Genomic DNA, 20,026 nt, shown 5'->3' on the forward strand with positions numbered 1-20,026 from the left:
TCTGTGATAATTGATGTCACCTGTAGTGTGAGGTTTCCATTGAAGACATGGCTTTATGCCTTACTTTAAAATTGGATATGAATATTGAGAATTAAATACATGGCTTTACGCCTTATTATGAGATCGAGAATATTGAACACAAGACATGACTTTTTGCCTAGAGACATGATTATTACACTGAAGATATGGCTGTACGGTGAAATACCTTTGCCTTTTCCCTATGGGAAAGAATAAAGAAAAAAAAGTAGTGCGAGGTTGTTTGTGTTTCAGATTTCATGTTTACATTTATAAGGTACCTCTACTAAACTAAAATTATAAATTGGCATCAATATGACGGAACACGTTTCCATAAGACTAGCGTCGGAAAGAGTTAATCATTGCGTCTCCTCAAGCAATGATACTGCCAGGTTTTATACTCCAGGAGAGGTTATAAGTGGAATGCAAGATTTCATGCGGTAAGATAGCTTTAATTGTTAACTGCTGAGTTTGAGCTAAACTGCACTTAGCAGAAATACAATGAGCGGCAAAGATTCTATACATTTTATTACTTATTTAAAACCTGAACAGATTTCATGAGGACATGGAAGAACTTTAGACTTCAGAGGAAAGGCAAGACAACGTAAACTTATAAATCAGTGGAATACTTTTCATAGCACATGAAAGATGGACTTTGTTTTTGTATCCAGCGCTGATTCTCGTCATTTTTCATTGCTATTTTATTTTACCCATTCAGATTTTCAGATTATGAATTCAGATTTTCAGTAATATGAACTTGGATTAAAAGATATTGTGTTATTAAAAGTTTTGTGTTTTATTGATACACATTATTTCTCTCTTAAGCGGTCATGGAACATATGTTGAAGAAGATTGCCTAAAATCATCAGTAGCAGGTGTAATGCAAAAAGTGAACAAATTGATATGTGTACGACCCTTGAAAAGCCGCTATGTGGGTGAAATTGGAGATGTAGTGGTTGGAAGAGTGCTTGAAGTGCAGCAGAAAAGGTGGAAAGTGGAAACAAATTCTCGATTGGATTCAGTACTACAGCTGTCTTCTGTAAACTTGCCAGGCGGAGAATTAGTTAGTACTTTTTATGGAATATTTTCATTGTTTATTGAATCAAAATAAGCAGGATTTTAACAGAAGTATGAATTAGTTATAGGCCATTGTAAAACATACATTCTAGTGGAAGCATTGAAAGATAGATGTTATGGAGATTCATGGAAGTGAAAAGGTTAAAAAAAAAATTGTGTTACTTGTCATTCTAAACTTTATTTATGTCAGACTGATGGTAGTTTAGGTTAAGGTCTGCTTTCAGGAGGTTCTCTGCTAAATGAATGAATGAATTGTGGTTACGATTATTTATTATATGTAGGACCAAAATCAACCACTTTAATATGATTTTATTATTTTTATTAGTGTTTTTAATAAATTTAAGATGAATATAAAAATTTTCGGAACCAACAGGATTTGAACCTGCGATTCGCCTGAGCGCTTTCTCCAATTAAGCTACGGTTCTCCTTACTCACTTTAATATGATTTAAATATTTATGGCTACAGAAAAAGTGCCTAGTATGAATAACCAAAGTGCAATTTATCCATATGTAGAATAGGGTCTAGTGTATTAATTTGATTTTGATTTAGCAATTGGATCAAACATCTCTAACCAGTATATGTAATATATATATTTTTGATTTGAGTGGTTCTCATAGCTATGTAAACTTGGCTAAATATGTCAACAGCGCCGCAGATCTGCAGAGGATGAACAAATGATGAGGAAACATTTAAAAGAAGGTGATCTTATTAGTGCTGAAGTTCAGAGTGTGTTCACCGATGGCTCATTGTCACTACACACAAGAAGCTTAAAGTATGGCAAGGTATGTACTTTATGCATGCCAAATTACTGGCAATACTTAATAATATCATTATTTATTTATTTTTATTACACAAACTACTAAAATTATTATTCTTCGCATCCTGAAACTCACATGAGTTTATTTGGACACTGCACATTCCTCTAAAATCTAATAACTGTCAATATATACAATATCATATTTTAACCAGTAAAAATCAATACGGTAGTACACTAATAAATCCAGTGTAGGTAATTCTCTGTACTGCGAGCCATCATGTGCGAGTAGATACGAGCACACGTTGCGCTTTAGCAAATCGTAAACATTGTAACCTAAACCAATACAAAACACCTTATTTATGTATATTTTGCAATAAATGATTATTACTATTATTAATATTGTTTAAATAAACTGATAGCCTATATAGTAATTTTTACAAGGGACTATGAAGTTAATGGTGATGTTAAAAATTTAGGGATATATGACATGTGTTAAGAATAACTGCCTTCTGAATAAGTGTGCGAGTGAAATTTGGCATTTTTGAGGGAGTAGTTTGTTTCTGATAATGGCCCTATGCTGATCATCCACTTTTTGTCTACTGACTGCCCACTACAAGTCACTGGTCACAATGAAAAGGGGATAGAATTTTACTTAGCTGCTCTATACTTCTAAAGATTATATGTTAACTGATTAATGCATTAGTCAGCGTGTGTGTAGGTATGTAAGTATATATAAAATCTGTATTATTAAGAAAACTACGAGTGAATCTAAATCTTAGGTACATTATTTATAATTTGTTGAAAATGGAGCCAAAATTTAAACTCATTGTAAATATATTGCATTCAAACTCCAACAAAAGTTGGAAGTTTACAGGATGTGTCTCCCGCATATCCTTAGAAGTGTTGTTTTGTTTATAGGCAATTGGTTTCTACTTACTATCAGGTGGTATCTACTTGATCTGTCAATTATTAATATAAAAAAAAACCTAATAATTGTTGTTAAAATTTGTTTGCTTCACAGTTGGCACAAGGAGTTTTGGTAAAAGTATTTCCATCATTGATCAAACGGAGAAAGAACCACTTTCACAACTTACCTTGTGGTGTGTCAATGATTATTGGCAACAATGGGTTCATATGGATCAGCCCAAAGCCTCAAGGCATGATGGTTGATGGGAATGAAGATGAAATAATTAACTATGAGATGCAGGTAAGAGCCAATACACAAAATTACACTATCAGGATTTAGTTATTTAACAGTAGTTTTCTAAAAAAGGAACAATCATGAAAACAATTTTTACGTTTAACATTTAATAATCATTTGTTTAATTTTGTTTTCTGGAGATTGTAAAATATCACTATGTTGATGAATATACTCTAATATACAGGTGCTTATATCATCAATAGCCTATACCAGTTCACTGTTGAATTAAAGGCATCACAAGACACAGGACATTGCTGTCTATTCTCAGTTATATTCTCTTAGTTAAGGAGGAAGAGGAGGCGTGGTGACAACTATTCTGATCTGTTGTTAGCACCCCGCAATTAACTATGATTAATAAATAAACGTTATGAACGTATATTTGTATCGAAATCATACCTGCTTACACCTGACTGCGATGAGGTACGGCCAGGTGCGCAACGGCAACCGTGATTTTTTTAAATCTTCATATAAATTACTGTGATGTAGACGATAGTCCAAATTTTCATAGGCAACCTGGTAAATATATACTCTTCTAATTATAAATATACATAAGAATTTGATTTTCAGCAAAAGACCGATGAACGAACTAATCCTGCAGCCGGATCTTAGACCATAATTTATATACTAATATTAGAAGGTTGTTTGTACATACACCACTACTAGACACATTAGTGTGGTGGTCGACACGAATAGGAAATACTTTTAGATCCGGCAATTTAATTAAGAGATTTCTGTACAGTCAAATCAGCTCCGTCTTTATAATTACTTTGTTGCTCACAGTCGTATCATTATTATTTTTGTTGACAGCCGGTTGACCGCACAGATAGAGAAATAATAGCAAGGTTGAAGAACTGTATCGCAGCTCTTGTTGCATCGAAAATGATGCTTGATGACACAAGCATTATGTTTGCGTTTGAAGAGAGCCTGAAGTATGAAGAGGTGAAGGAGCTTTTAGACCCCGAGGCTATGCTTGATATTGCCTTTCTAACACAACACAGACTTAATAATATTATGGAAGAGTGACATGAGTGAATTTTATCTGCTTTAAATGCTCTATATAAGATTCTAAAACAGTTGTCCTAATACCATAATATCGTCCAAACAGATACGTAATTTTGTTGAATTTTTTTTTTGATGCCTTCTGCGCAAAGGGTTTGCTCAACAGAAAGCCTCATTCTTACTGCTCGATGCGTGGCATCTGTATGAATAAAAAAAAAATAACATCGGCATTCACATATTTTATATCTAAAATTATTCCGCCGAGTACATCGGGATCGGGACCAACATTAAAGAAAATATTTAAATGAATTTTAATAATTGCACTATAAGTACAAAATGTAAATTACGTCTACAATAAATAATGCTTTCATTAATTTAGTCTTAGTTTATTTGTGTATACTCTGTTATGGATGATATAAGATTACTGAGACTGACTGTTTTAAAGTTACCAGTGCTAGTTATAGAATCTTTATTAGAGGACTCATATTAAGAGTGTAGATAAATTATTGTATACAACGGTTGATAATTAGGTATTCATGTGATACTATTATCTACATTCGTGTTTTAATACCCCTTATTATGGAACAGTTGCCCCCTTATTATGGAATAAAAAAACTATAGAAACAGTGCAAAATGAAATAACAAGATAAAGTTGCAGAATATTGCCGACTTGTTCAGGTTTTAGTTTTGCAAAATCATCATAAAATAAAATAAAATAAACAGAATCTTTGGCTTTTAAAAATGTAAATATGAAATATATTTCTGGATTCTAAACAGTTGATTTTTTTTGTTGATTCCGAATATTTTAGTTGGACGTACCCGTTCCTGACATGGCGGGATCGAATGGACAGTGCATCTTTGAATTTGTGTTGAATTTACAATATTTTTTTTGCGTCCAATATACAAAGGACCTTTTTGGCATGAAATGGTGTCTTATGAAGTTTTTTCTGGTTTTCCTGTTTTGTTTTTCTTGCCGAGAATTTTCATAAGATTCTTCGACATGTAGTACGGTTTCTCCGGGGAACCGTCGTTCCTCTCGCAGTCTTCCACTGCAACAACATAAAAGTTATTATGTAGGTAAGGAGTTAAAAGGACTAGGTACATGCAAAATCATACATCCCAAATATGCACTATTATGTATTAGCCTAGTTGAGAAAGCGATTGCATTGATCAAGTAACAACGAGTATTGTAAGCAAGTTCTGCTGCATATAAATAAATATACCACGACAAAACACAAATCGCCATCTAGCCCCAAAGTAACCGTAGCTTGTGTTATGGGTACCTACTGAGAACACTGATGAACATTTTCATGAAAAATATACATAAATACTTAAAATATACATATGAACAACCAGACACTGAATGCTCATCGCACAAACATTTTCCTTGTGTGTTTCCATTTTAGTTGTGGTAATCGAACCTACGGCCTTGGGTCAGAAAGCCTCAAATTTCTTTGGTCTGCACTGTATATTTCCTCTTCTATGTCGGAGGTGCCCAAATGTGAGACATTATTATGGCCTTTGATGATGTAAGTATACGATGATGAGCTACTTTCCCAGTTAATAAAAAATGTAAATTACAAAAAAATATATCATCTTTAATGCTGTATAGGTACTACAAAACATATGCGTTAATCGATAAAAGATTCATCAAGAGGCACAGGGGTGGACACCGTCAATTCCGAATTCCAAACTGCTACTAAAGAAATCTTTACAAAAAAAAACCTAATTTTATTTTTTGCCGATCACGGAATCGAACTCAGGCCCTGGTGATCCCTAGTTGAGCATGCTAATAGCAAGACTAACGAGGTAATCAATGGGTACACCCATCACAGATCGAAGCTTGAACAGTCGATTGTTGGACTACAAGCCTCGCTTGAAGCCGACCACGAAGTCGGGCTGACGTGCTGGTGACCGCAGTATATGGTAGTAGTAGCTCAATGCTACTACTACCGCTACTGCCGGTTCCCGTTTATATTCCCTTAGTCGCTCGTACGCAATCCACGGGAAGGAGAGGGGTGGTGAAAAACTGTATTATGATCAGCATGCGGCACGTTCGCAATGCGGGTACACACTCCAATAATACCTAATGTAAGTTTCCCCAAATAATTTCTACGTACAGCTATTTAGAGGTATCTAGTTGGTGTTAAGCGGTAGCCTTTTATTAATCTGAAGTTTGACGATTTAAATTAAGGCTCTAAATATGAAATATACTAGGTTGAATAAAAACTTACAGAAACATAGGAACAGTGTGTCTATAGCCATCGCGTAGACATCGAAAAATATGGTGCACACGAGGTAGGTTGCGATGCCGAGCACTAACGCAGGCACGCTGTTGTAGTTTAGACGCTCAACCTTCGTGTGTTCGTACAAGTAGTCCCATTCAAGTAAGTAGTACACAGCGAAACCGACTCCAATGGACATTAATAATTTTGACAACAAGAAGACGAAATCAACCACCTAAAAAAATATTTTGTTGTGTATCCTCCCAAAACTAACGGTGAGTTCCCAACGAGTCTCCCTCAATCGTTTCACATTGTGACTCGTTGGGAATGTTACTCATTGCTAAACTTTTTCTAATTACGGACTACGGTTCCCAACGAGTTACACCCAAGTGACAGTGGGACTCGATGGGAAAAGAAATTTGCCAACGTGTCACACTTATTTATTTATATAGCAGTTTTAAAGTTAGTTTTTTTACAGTTCCGGATTAATGCTTGAGAAGCGTTAGCAAGGAATGAAATCCAGGTTTCTTTGTGTGAGCGTTTATTAGGTTCAATGATCGCTCATGTTTGATATCAATCGAATATATTCTATCACGGCGCGATTGGGCGCACCAATTTCCTCAGAGAAAGAAAGACAGGGGAAAAACTTTCAAACCGGTTTCGCATTTTTACACTGGTATTTGAATGCGGTTAAGGTTCCGGTTACGTTTCTTTTACCGGTTAAATTGAAAAAAAACTGTCCTTAATAGTTTTCGCTCAATTAACCGGTTAATCAAAGTGAAAATTAAGCTCTTTTATTAATTGTAATTGCAGTGCCTGCGTACGCGCAAAGAAGAAAAGTGAAATTAGAGCCAACGATTAAACAATAGATTGAAGCTCTGCTTGTGTCCAGTTATTTCACAAACATTTTATTTTCATTTTTCGGTTTCTACGGGTTTACTTAGGTCAATTTGACGTAATTAAACTGTTATGATTAATTTTGAATTTTAATTATAATTTGATTTTTAATTTGTGATAAATACCTTGTCTAATACGACGACCCTAACAATGTTCCTCATCAATAATGAAAAAGCGTGGCTAGCACTCTTAAAGAAGTTATCTCCGCGTATGGCACACATAATGTACGCGTTCTTATTTATGAATTTCAGAGCTTTTTCCACGTAATCAAAAAAACACTTGCAGAGACACGTGGTCCATTTGGGAATAAATTTCCCTATATTGGTCTTTTTGCTTAATTGATTCACAATGAATTTTATTATTTGCACTATGCTTATTATTAGGGATCCCACTGCCACAGTACCTAAGTGATAACTGAAAGAAATGAATTGAAAAATTAACTGAAAATGAAAATAAACTAACTCAAAATATTTTGGCTAGTGGTTGGAATTTTCGTCAGCGTTGCACGAGGTCCTGGGTTTGATTCCCGGATTGGTAGTCTAGCTCTGATGTCGCTGACAGCTTTGCTACATCGCACAGCTCTGGTGGAAAGACACAATAAGTAGTTGTGTGAATATTCATGCTTACTGTATTTATTTATTATTAGATTCCTAAAAGATCCAAGTGCTAGTAATTTACAAGTAAACGAAAACATAACTATTATTTCTAGAAGTGGGGTTTAATTGTATAGCAACATTCCGCGAGTGTGAAGTGAGATGTTCGTGGGTCTTTTTATTTTTTTTGGAACAATACACTGCATACAATAATGACTGAATGAGGGTTCTGTATGTTCTTGTGTGTATGTGTTTTTAGCATTTTATATCGTCTCTTCTTCGTAACTAACTTGCAAAGTCTGCACTCTTGTATATGTAGGTATGTACAAAAGCTATATACAGCCTTTAAAAAGTTGGTCTTACCGAAATGTTTTATGTATTCCTGATGTAAGGGAAAAGAAAGGTAGGTCCTTCTTATTGAGGGTCCAGTACCACATGGAAAAAGTACAGGCAAATATCATGTCCGTTACTCCACTGACAAAAGCCCTCGTCCAATAAAAGCCGAATAAGTTTGCAACTGAAACAAGATTGTTATTTTTTTGACCTGGATGTTCGGCCAGCTAATACATTCGTTTTGTTCTTAATTACTGTAGAGGTTATTTGGAATCGGTTCAGTTAGTTCCGCGACCCGTTTAAAATTATAAGCACATATTGCCAAGTCGTTCTTTCTGCTTTTAAAAGTGCCGGCAACATTCAGTCGCAGATACAAAAAACAGAGACAAACCAGAATTTTAGCAACATGCTATTGGGTTGGGCATGCTAAGCAACCAATAGACTTTATTTTTGGCATAGAGTAGGAAACATTGGCTACTTTATATGCCTACCACGGGATTTGCAAAAAATAGTATATTTAGTTAATCCTAGATGAATAGGTTGCGTATATATATATATATATATATATATATATATATATACTAGCTGTTGCCCGCGACTTCATCCGCGTTTGATTTTGTTTTTTGATGTGACATTAAATTTTGTTGTAGTTCTAAAAAAAATTAAAGTATTCAGTATCGCTAAGCCTTAAATGAGCGGTTTGCTGCTGTCCGCTGAGGAGTTCTGTCCTCTATCTCCAACCACAGTTTGAACAAAATTAAATACATATTATAACATTTATAACCTCTAAAGTACAAAAAAAAATATTTAAATCGGTTATAATTTGTCGGAGCTTTTATGTAAAATCGTCAAAAACTTTCATCCCCTCTCCCAAAGGAACCGAGCTTAAAGTCGGTATAAAAAGTATCCTATATTAATATTACTTCTCACACTTCCAAGAATATGTGTACAAAGTTTCATGAGGATCGGAGAAGTAGTTTTTGCGTGAAAGCGTAACAAATATTGACATTTATAATATTAGTAGGGAAGTAGGGACAGTGATAGGTATAGGGATATATATATATACGCAACGCAATTGTTTTAGTTTGTTAACATATATATATATATGTATTATAAAACTAAAACAATTTGTTTACTGCATCACGAAAATAGCTGGTCGTTAAGGTGCGATATAATATTAGGCAAACGAACTCTTCTATTTACTTACGTTTTAAATAAACCAAGCCCGACTGCTGAAAAGGTAGTAAATAGTAAATTAGAATTGTGTCAAGAGTTTATAAATAGGTGTAGACGAAAACGGGATCTCTCCCTTATAAGAGCAAAGCGCACACCATTGCGCCAGCGAGGTCTTCGTGTTAAGAGTACCTACTGCTATATTCAGTATCTACTAAAGATAAATAATCTTTAAGATAGCTATAGGCTTTTAATGTAAGCTTTCATCTAAAGTTAAGGACACATAAGCATGGTACCTTATCTGCCATTATATGCAGGCACAAGCTATAAGTATAATTTGTCGACTCTTTATAAACTTGACAGTTTTACGTTATTCGAAAGTTATCCAGTTTGACAGTTTTACGTTATTGGATAGAAGCAGGCGTTACTTTGCGGAAATCCATGATATATTATCAAAATTAAGCTTAATTTGCTATACTCCGCGAAAAGCAGGAGAATCTGTGTGGTGTAATTTATAATTTCTTCAAATGCCGGGGATCTGTTTGGTGTGGAGTATAAGGATTGAAGAAATTATAAATAACACCACCCAGATTCTCCTGCTTTTCGCGGAGTATAGCAAATTAAGCTTAATTTTGATAAAGTTTTACGTTATATTATAGCCTCCAAAGTTTTTTAACTTGTCAAAATCAAAAATACTTTATTCAAGTACAGGACATTACATGTACAGGAGCTAACCTGTTCGGGGTATGGCAGTTATATTACACCCATACTCTAATCGGTTTCCACTCCACATCTGCATGGTACCGGAACGTTACGTAAGTGAATACTTAGCAGCACGTCTTTATTGGGAGGGCGGTAACAAGACATGGCCGAAGCCTCACACCAGAAAAAAAAAACCATTGAATAAAACAAAACTAAGCCTCTATTAAAATAAGCGACTTTGTTCGCTATGCAGTTGCTTACTTTACTAAGAAGGCTCAGAATCACTCAGCGGCCGATACGATGAAAATATTAGGAGTATAGAAATAAGGAGATCGTAGCAGAACTAGAGTTACCGACATAGCTCAGCGAGTTGCGAAGTTGAAGTGGCAATGCGCAGGGCACGTAGCTCGGAAACCGATGGACGTCGGGTTCCCAAGCTGAGGTGCGTGCTGGGATTCAAACTCACCACCGAAAGTTAAGTCGAAGTCCTACCCACTGGGCTATCACGGATGACAGATTACTCTGTATAAAATGACAGATTTATGCTAACGTGAATTTATGTGATGGTGATTGGTGATGTGTCGTTATTATATTTATTTAGTTATATAAAGCCTTTTTTATTATTGGCATACTGGAGAAATATGAAATAAATAAGTAAATAGTTAAATACTCACAATTTCTGAATCCTCAATAGTCACCAAAGCAACAAAAATCAATACAGTATAAGCAACGACAAGGCATTGAACCATCAATGGGAATATGGGGAGGAACACGGTCGATTTAATAGCCGTCACTGCTCTGAAAAAAAAAACTTTCTTACTTTTACTTTTTTACTGTTAACTTCTAGGTACAAAATAATCCATTTCATTGGAATTATAGTCCAGTGGCGTGCATAGAGGATATGCGTATGCACAGGGTATGCAGATGATATAAAATAAAAAAAACTCCAGTACGAGTTATAAAAAACTTAAGGACAGACATTGTAAGAGTTATAAAAAGCCTACCCTCAAGTATTTATAACTCGTTCCACGGCCGAGCTCTGTCACAAACAGCTCTACTACTAATAAGATAATTAAAATTTAAAAAAAAACTGTTGTATGTATAGGAATCTTATTTATCTCCTATGACAGGACGCCATATGGTGTGATATTAATGAAACATACAAATAAGCAAACAAATAAAAACAGGCTTACTTGCTTCCTTCGCGGATAAGTGCAATGGCAATAACTATCCGACTGCGCAAAAACAATATCACCAAAAGTAAAATCGCGAAAACGATAGATAGCGCGATTAAAATGGCACGCCATATTTTATAAGTCGGACCTAAACCAAACATCTTTATTATCTGGTTATTTTCTTTAGGGTGTTCCTTGTAGTATTCGAAGTTCGTGTAGCACAGGTACATGCCTAAAAAATAAAAAAAATTTAAACCCACTTTTTTACTCTTCAGCATAGGCAGGAGAAAAATATATTTCATCCGCTTATATACCGTGACAATGAATTAAGGGCGAATTGCCGCATGATATTTCCTTAGCGCATTTTATAATAATAGATTTCTTTTATATAATAAAAAAAGATGAAATTTAACTCAATTATAAACACATTAAATTAAAATAAAATCCAAAAGTGCACGCCTCATAGCGGTCATTCATATATTAAAAAAAAAATCCTAAAACAATAACTCAAGTTTTTAAAAATGAAATAACAAATAAAATTAATATCTTTATGTCTCACGCGATTTTATGAGACGAAATTTACATAGCGCACGCGCGAATCTTGATTTTCCACATACTCTTGCATATAGAAAAAATAGTTTTGGATAAATTATAATTCAACGACAGTACTTAGAACGCTAATATTAACTAGGAATCAGCACAGTGCATTACTTTATATAACAAAAAAAAAAAAATCCGGTAAGATATTTTTTTCGTCCAACTTCTCTGCCACATGCACGGATCCGTAAACACAGACACACGGACGTCCAAGAATGATTAGTTTTATTATTATTACAAGAATGATTAGTTTTACTATATTGAACAAGAATAATTGCTTATAAAATATATATCATATGTGCTAGACAGATTATTTAAACTTGATGTTAGTGCACTCATATTATCCTGTAAGTGTTATACTAATAAAAAAAACATCATTTAAGTTTTGAAAGACTGGGTTTTTTGACATTTCGAGAGTAGAGCATCACCCCACGCTCCTGAGGCGTGCAATAGGCGTCACGCCTGTCACGAAAATATATCAATAAAATTTTGTGAGCAGGAGAATAAAAAAAACAGTTCACGGGAAAATCCCCTGGCTGTTATCAACTTTTATGTTATTGGATTTTTTTTTATTTACTATTTGGACCTAAGTTAGACTGTTAATTAACTATTCATTTTATTATACTGAAGTAGGTATTATAAAATAAATAGTTTAAATATTAATTTTGGTACGACAGGTTTTTTTCCCCCAGACAGCGCAAATTGACTGTTTCAAGATTCACGTTAAATTTACGTGTTCTCCTGCCAAAGCATGGCAACAGAGAATAGGATAAGTTTATCCCCTTTTATTATACACATATATTTTGGATCTTATTTCCACACGTGCGTCGCAAGAGCAAAATGTCTTCTGCGCATGCTATGCTGCCCGTGCAGGTTTCTACCTAAATAATAATATATACTCACCCACTGCCAAAACAATAAACAAACTGCTAATTGTGATCCAGACTAGGGGCTTAATCACCCATTTCAGCAAGAAAATGTATGTGAAGCACAGTGCCACCATACAGAGTAAAGCTGCTGTCATGTACCATTTGGACTGTTGCAGATCCGCAATTATATTGGTCACTATCTGAACAGATAATAATATTGAACTACTGTACATCACTGTAGACGCCAGTAAAAGATGTAGGTATTGATGAACGAACGTGTGAATAATTAATACATCAATCAATGCCTAGTTGTGGCCAAGGCTTTTCCTTTTACTTTTTCCTAGTACTTTTCTCTCTCTTTTCTCAAGTAATACGCCCAAGTTAATCTAAGTAGTACCTAGGTAGATGATTTACTTAAAAAAAAATACTTTTCAATCAATGATCAACAACGTACAACAACAACAACGTACACTACCTATATAATAAAATAAATAAAAAAATATCAATATACCCACTTAATAAAAAACCACAACATTAAAATACCTACTTGACCTAAACCATAACGAAACAGAAAACCTTGTAAAATCAATTATAAATTAAATTGCAATAATAAATTAGAAATTGACAAAGATAACATGCTAAAATATAATCTCAGTCATACACACACAAACCCACACACACATACACGTTCTCCGCCTGGATTAAGCGATAATATAATTTAACACTATCATCATTATAATTTTAAGATTTTTTCGGTAAAAAGTACTGACAAATCGAGACTTGCTAGCGCGCACGATAACAGGCTCAGCTTAGTGTGCTCGCTAGCGATTTATTCTGTTATGACTTATAACAATATTTTACCTAATGTATGTAAAAAACAAGTTGTAACGTTGATGTTCAAATTAACTTTTTCATTTTCATTTTTTCAACGTAGAACAATTATTATTCCCGCGTTAAAGTGTTCATGTGTTTATTTTTTTCAATTTAAAACTTTCTATTTACAAGCCATTTCGAAATTTAAATGAAACCGTTAATAGGGTACTCCTTGATTGCCATGTTTCGGAGTAAGTTATTTTCTGACAACGTATTTAAAAGTTTAGCTTCGCCGTTTGCAACGCGTAGGTTTTTCGATGACCTCCCGCAACGGTGAGCGCTTTTAATTGAAGCAGGAGGTCCCGGTTTCGATTCCCGGCAGGGGGCAATTTGGGAATTTACAATTTCTGAATTTTCTCTGGTGTGGTCTGGCTTTGGCTGTGGCTAGTTACCACCCTACCGACAAAGACGTGCCGCTAAGCGATTTAGTGTTCCGGTGCGATGTTGGATTGAATTCGATTAGGGCATGACTTACATGTCACGTGACATGGACTGCTTTAACACTTACCACCAGGTGAGTTTGCAGTCAAGGGCTAACTTGTAGTGGAATAAATAAAAAAAAAAGTAGGTGTGGTTCACAAGCAATGGCTTATGATGTAAAATGCAATGTACTAGTTCGGTTCATGGCATTTTTTTATATTACATCATTACCTACATAATATATTCATATGATAACATATTATCATTACATATTATATTAAAATGGTCGTAATCTAAATCTGTGCGGTAACACAGCTTTCGTTACCAGTAGCAACAGGTAAAAAGTGTTCATTATGATTTTAGCATACCTGTTGTGAATGTTGCGATGTTTTGGTGTTGTTATCTTCTTTTCCCTGATTAACTACAATGGGAAAGCACCGGCCCAACACTGTAACAAAAAGCACGCTTCGATTTGAACGGTTAGTTGTATTTACGGATTAATTGTAATTAGTAACATACATGTTTACATGAAGACGCCGTACCCACCTACCAAAGGCACGTAGTAGACCTGAATACTGCAAAATACTCCTGGAAATCTAACAGAAAAGTAATAACTAAATACTTATAACACCTGCTTAGGTACTTAGTTTTTTGTTACCTGGTTTGCTGTGGAGCACATATTTAGCGCAAGTATCTTTATCCATGTGTTCAAGAGCTTGTTGGGCATTCAGTGTCTGAATCTTTATATCCTCGCGACAAACCATGGCAGACTTCAATTCATCGAATTTCTCCGGAGATTTCTTTAAAATAGTTTCCAAAAACACTGTTTTTTCCGGACATTCTTCTACGCATACCTATGAAAGCAGAAAATATACAGATAGTTTATACTTATAAATTATTGGGATCGAGGAATACATAAAAAAATATGATTCTTGTATCCAGTGGCGTGCCTTGTGTTTTGAAGATGGGCAAGCCCTAAAAAAATATATTAAAGTGTGTCCGACGTACGGCTTTCAGACACATTAATGAAACCCAGAAAACGATCATGAATGTCGTATATTATCTGAGTAATACCTAAGAATTGCGCATAACTGTTCTCTCTTGCTAACATCGGGAGTTTCATCTATAATTACCGAAACAAATGATGTCAAATTAATTTCAAAATCGAGGCGAGACTTAGTTACATCAGCTATGGAATAAATAATATCATTTTGAATTTTATTAGATAAATAACTCGGCCCGGATTTGCCAAGTGCGAAACATGATACAAGTTGTATCATGTTTTGTTAAAATTGGCAGTAGACATACCTATACATATTCTTAGTTTTTCAGGTAATTTTAATCTGGTTCTAAATCTATCAATATTTAAAAAATGTAAAATAAGTATTACATCATGTAAGGGGATTAGTTAGATCTCTATCATCACTGTAATTATAAAATTTCCCTCTTAAATGAAGCAGAAATAAAAAAAAAGAGAAACGTGATATTTTTATGGTAAATGTTAAATAGGTAACTGTTAACGTACCTACATTAGCAATATTTACAAAATGCATTACTGAGTTTGTGTTATTTAAAGAATTTTAACAAAATACCCAACAAGGAAAACATGTTTTCCTGTAAGTATTTATAGGACCCAAAACCGTTATTGTTTTATTTACATTTTACAATATTGCTTTCATTTACCCAGTCGATCAATCTTTCTGGATTAAGCTTTCAGGGTACTTATTATTACTACTTAGCTGATGGGTCATAATGGTACCTACTCATAATAATAAAAATCTTTTATTGATCTCTACTTTAGGATAGATATCACGGCGCAACAACATACACTGCGGGTGTACAGTCCGCGAATAGTCTTTGAAGTAGCCGACGCGACGCTGCCTTTTGGCATGCGCTTATTCACAAATCTTTCATAATAATGTAGCGTTTGCGAGCGATTTGTGAATGCGACTTCAAGTCAATTCAATAATTTAGCAAACTAATTTTGAAAATTTAAATAATATCAAATTCCTCGGAATAAAGTAATGATACCTTCCTATTTATAGATGGTTCTAGACTTTCCTTATTGAAAGAGACAATAGAAGGCACCTGCAAGCTACTTTTCTAACTCAGTGCATAGTTACCTCGGTTCCCAGCCGATATATACCTAGTGTCAATGTCATAGACGTCATTTCGGTTAACAACTACTGATACCACAGACTGCAAAGTAAGGGTTTCACATTTGTTCGTTGGCAACTTAAAATAATAACATACTTAATAATATAGATGGTTTAAAATCTCTTTTTGTAGATACATACTGTTGAAGTTCCACATCCCAGTACACTTGTTAGGAAATCCGATGATAAACACTCAGTGACATCTAAATAGTTTAAATACTTCTTGTTTTCAAGGCCTGGGTCTTTCCCGCAAAATTTATTTTTCGAGTTTATAGGCGAGACCAACATATATATATTGCCTTTTGTCATACCTGTTTAAACAATGTTTCATTACTATAGGTGATAAACTGTCTTGTTAGTCAAGTGGTTAGAGCATTGGTTTCCAACCATATCAAGACAACGGCTATTAGTTAAGAAATTAGTCACCGCGGCGTGGCGTCGCTCCGAAACCTAGCTAATTAAAATAGATAGTTTATTGTTTATTAATTGCTTGATGTACATACATAATAGACATGACGCCCCGCCGGGGCATTGCAATAAAATTTGTCGACAGTTACTTGTTAGTTAGCAGTTAGGCGCAAAAAATAAAACATCCTTACATTTATTATATTTTGAAAATTTTGACCGGGGGATGCTTTATAATCGATACTGAGTCCAAAACAGATTATTATTTAATTTTTGTCTGTCTGTCAAACTACGGAACAGATTTAAATAAAATTAGGTTTCCTTCGGGAAATGGGATGAAATTTTTTATCAGTTTTACTTCATATCTCCGTTAAATTTGCACCGATTTTAATAAATTATTTTTTTATTTGACTGTGTGTACTATCAAGCATGTATTTTCTAATTTTAATGAAGATCTGATGAATATTATCGGATATCGAGGACATAATTCTTCACAGATAACAAGATTCTTCACAGATAGCAAGTTGCAAGGCATATGGGATAACGATCGAATGCATGCGTACCATCCTACTAATATTATAAATGCAAATGTATGTATGGATAGATAGATGGATGGATGTTTGTTACGCTTTATCGCCACATCGAATTAACCGATTTGGCTAAAATTTGGCAGAGATACTTACAGTAGGTACAGTTTGGAATAGTTCTTTTTATCCCGGAAAAGCAAACAGCTTCTACGGAGAAATAGCGGTGCTAGCTATTTTTCCGCATTTGTCTTTCAAAATCCGCGGAACGAAGGTTCAGATTGACGTGGTTCTTTGGATAGGCATATTGCAATATAAAGCTTTTAAATTTTGTTTGGTTGAACACGCTAATAAATATTTTTATTTTTATTGATATTTTGGAAGTACAGAAGAAGCGCTTTGCGGTGCACCTCTGTACTTTCTACGGCGTCCAGGTTGGGAAACCCTGGGTAGGGGTGTTCGGCTGCGATCACCATATTAAGATCCTATTTGCTGTTTGGCGTGCGGCGATTATTACAAGTTAGTGATAATAACCAGGCTCGCGACAAAACGAGCTTTCCGAAGATTTGGGCTTGTTATTATTACTACACTACTTGAATTGATAATAACAAGGACTGGCTTAACGAACTCTCCGAGAAACGGGGGTAAACAAGGCAAATTTTCTAACATTGGGCTGGTACTACGAGAAGCAGAGATCACTTTTTAGTGATAAGGCCGCCGAATTGTACAACTTGAGTTTAATGTGCCGTTTTATGTCGTCGTTGTTGTGATTGTGAACCCAGGATCTTGTGATGAACATATTCAACAAGCGGCAAAGTGTATTCACACAGGAGTGCTCCGTCTCGTGAGCCATAGAAAATTGGTAATAAGTTTGATTTGTGTGGAAGATAAACTTACTGTAGTATCCGAGATAGCCCCATCCTCCCAGGAAAATTATAAAGAGTATTAGCCCGAATATGTCTGTGCAAGATCGGTTTGTATTGATATCGGGCCTAGTTGATATCCGTTTTTCTGAAATGTAATCATTTGGAAATGCTATTAATTTTCAACTATTACGTACATGATGTAGCTGTTGCTCGCGACATATCGTTCGCGTTCTATTCGAACATACATGACCGGGAGAGACGAAATAAAACTAGCCACAGGGAGCCGCTGGACTTAAATATGTAGGTATTATTATACCTAAACAAAAATATTCTTCTGGTGCCGATTCTGTTGCATCAAACTTCTCGGTAAAAACTTAGTGAAACAGACCTGCCAGAAGTTAACGTTTTACTTTGTATCCCTCAAAATAGGATAGCACTATTTTTAAACATGTCAATTAAAGTTCAGTTAATTTTCAGGTACTGAGATATTTCGAAGGCAGGTATCTCAACGATTACGGATTGAAGCGAAACATGACCATTAGATATAATATTCGTCTTCGCTCTTGTTCCTTCGTTGGTCTACTTGTTGGAAAACTGCCGAGGTCATTGTGTCTCCCAAGGCGCTGTCATAACATCCGTTTTACAAAATGCCACAAAATCCACCGTAAAATAGAACACTCAAGCTCAACCGGTTGATTAATAGACAGATCTATAAGTACAATACATAAGATTTGCACTTATATAGGTAAAGAGATATTTAATGCCATTGAGTAAATCAAAGATTCTAAAAAAGATTATCTAGTTTATAGGACTAAACTAGTCGTAGTGGACGCAACTCAAAACCGACAATGGTAGTCCTATTGCTTCTTAAAAACCTGTGATCTTGGGCGATGTTGAGAACTTCTTTTGACAGTTATCGATACTAATATTAAGAATGCGAACGTTTGGATGCATGTTTGTTACCCAATCACGCCAGAAGCAAAGAACCGCTGAACACAAACGGATGAAATTTAGCTCCTAGGCTACTATTAATTCTATTTTTTTTTTTATTGCGGTTTCAGTGGGTTAGATTTTTATTTTCGCAGCGTGACAAATTTTTTCATAGTGGTATTTCAGGAGTCAGAAAATAATATAGGCAACAACACATTACAATAGAAACCTGTCTAAACCTGAAATTCAGAAATGGAACATAGGCACATAATAACTCACCACAGTCTGATTGCATTTTCATTGGAGTACTTATTTAATTATTGCGAAATTAAAACATATTTAACTTTAGTTAGACTCGAGATAAACTTAGCACAGGTCCACTGTATGATAGTATCGTGCATTAATTACTAAAATATATATTGTAAAAGTATCCTTAGGGAAAAACAAATGTATTTCCTGATAACACGGGCAACGGGTTGCATACCTACTACTTACTACTAAATAAAGAGGAAATATTTTTGTGTTTGAACCGAATAGGCTTCGAAATTAGATTTTACCAATAGAAAGCTACATTATCAGGAAGTATGATCGGCTATAGTTTATTTCGAAAACAATTTGAGATCCTTAAGAAAATTGCAATAACGTAACCTAAATTACCTTCCTAGCTAGCTAGCTTCCTAAAATTTTGTCTTTCAAATTAATTTATTTTTCGTGAGCTGAGAAAACTATTCACGGTACATAAACTATTGAAGATACATTAAGTATGGTTAAGGAATTACCTAAAAAATATCGGAAAAACGCACCCCGAGAGATTTTAAAAAAAGTTAATTAAATAACGCGCACGAAGTCGCGGGCAACACTTACGACACTTATAATTTTATAAACCGTTGTCACTTAATCCTAGATGATGACTTAGGGACGTCATCACAAAAATATTGTATACTTAAATTAAATTATAAAGAAAATCTTAAAGTAACGAAAAAAAGTAACAAAATGTAAATCCCTTCTCACAGTTATATCCACTCGATCTTAGAGCATGAACGCACGGATGGAAATATTATCCAAATAATATACGTGTTATGTGACTGGTGTTCACATTCAACTTCTCTTTTCCACTGTTGCGGTACTTTGACAGGTGGACCAGTAAACTTTATCCCTTGTCAGTGGATATAATAGAGGGATAAGTACATTTTTTGTCTCTACTTATGTTATTGGTGCTTGCTGTATTGATGATGCTT

The 20,026-nt window shown here is 34.7% G+C and overlaps 2 protein-coding genes across 2 annotated transcripts; one reads left to right on the top strand and one right to left on the bottom strand.

The window, feature by feature from the left end:
- The first annotated feature begins 236 nt into the window (after positions 1-236).
- LOC120623225 (exosome complex component RRP4) lies at positions 237-4,575 on the top strand. Its single transcript, XM_039889137.1, has 5 exons — positions 237-455; positions 841-1,078; positions 1,741-1,875; positions 2,872-3,057; positions 3,859-4,575. Exons 1-5 carry the CDS (start codon positions 331-333, stop codon positions 4,072-4,074), a joined length of 900 nt encoding a protein of 299 aa, XP_039745071.1. The 5' UTR covers positions 237-330; the 3' UTR covers positions 4,075-4,575.
- Positions 4,576-4,878: 303 nt separating this feature from the next.
- LOC120623497 (choline transporter-like 2) lies at positions 4,879-19,083 on the bottom strand. The gene is made up of 13 exons (XM_039889543.1): positions 19,068-19,083; positions 17,890-18,003; positions 16,205-16,374; positions 14,566-14,761; positions 14,276-14,355; positions 12,649-12,919; positions 11,167-11,380; positions 10,648-10,771; positions 9,306-9,330; positions 8,129-8,282; positions 7,298-7,586; positions 6,285-6,510; positions 4,879-5,099 (listed from the first exon to the last, which is right to left on the bottom strand). Exons 1-13 carry the CDS (start codon positions 19,081-19,083, stop codon positions 4,984-4,986), a joined length of 1,995 nt encoding a protein of 664 aa, XP_039745477.1. The 3' UTR covers positions 4,879-4,983.
- Positions 19,084-20,026: the final 943 nt, after the last annotated feature.

Source organism: Pararge aegeria, chromosome 4 (genome assembly GCF_905163445.1).
Source record: "Pararge aegeria chromosome 4, ilParAegt1.1, whole genome shotgun sequence".
Classification (NCBI taxonomy): domain Eukaryota; kingdom Metazoa; phylum Arthropoda; class Insecta; order Lepidoptera; family Nymphalidae; genus Pararge; species Pararge aegeria.

Excerpts from the sequence above, each read along its gene's own strand:
- LOC120623225 (XM_039889137.1), top strand. The coding sequence starts at position 331 with ATGACGGAACACGTTTCCATAAGACTAGCGTCGGAAAGAGTTAATCAT. Across the intron at positions 456-840 it reads GGAATGCAAGATTTCATGCG|CGGTCATGGAACATATGTTG; the intron begins GTAAGATAGCTT and ends TTCTCTCTTAAG. Across the intron at positions 1,876-2,871 it reads GAAGCTTAAAGTATGGCAAG|TTGGCACAAGGAGTTTTGGT; the intron begins GTATGTACTTTA and ends TTTGCTTCACAG.
- LOC120623497 (XM_039889543.1), bottom strand. Across the intron at positions 7,587-8,128 it reads GGAATACATAAAACATTTCG|TTATCACTTAGGTACTGTGG; the intron begins GTAAGACCAACT and ends CATTTCTTTCAG. Across the intron at positions 5,100-6,284 it reads CACACTGTTCCTATGTTTCT|TGGAAGACTGCGAGAGGAAC; the intron begins GTAAGTTTTTAT and ends ATGTTGTTGCAG.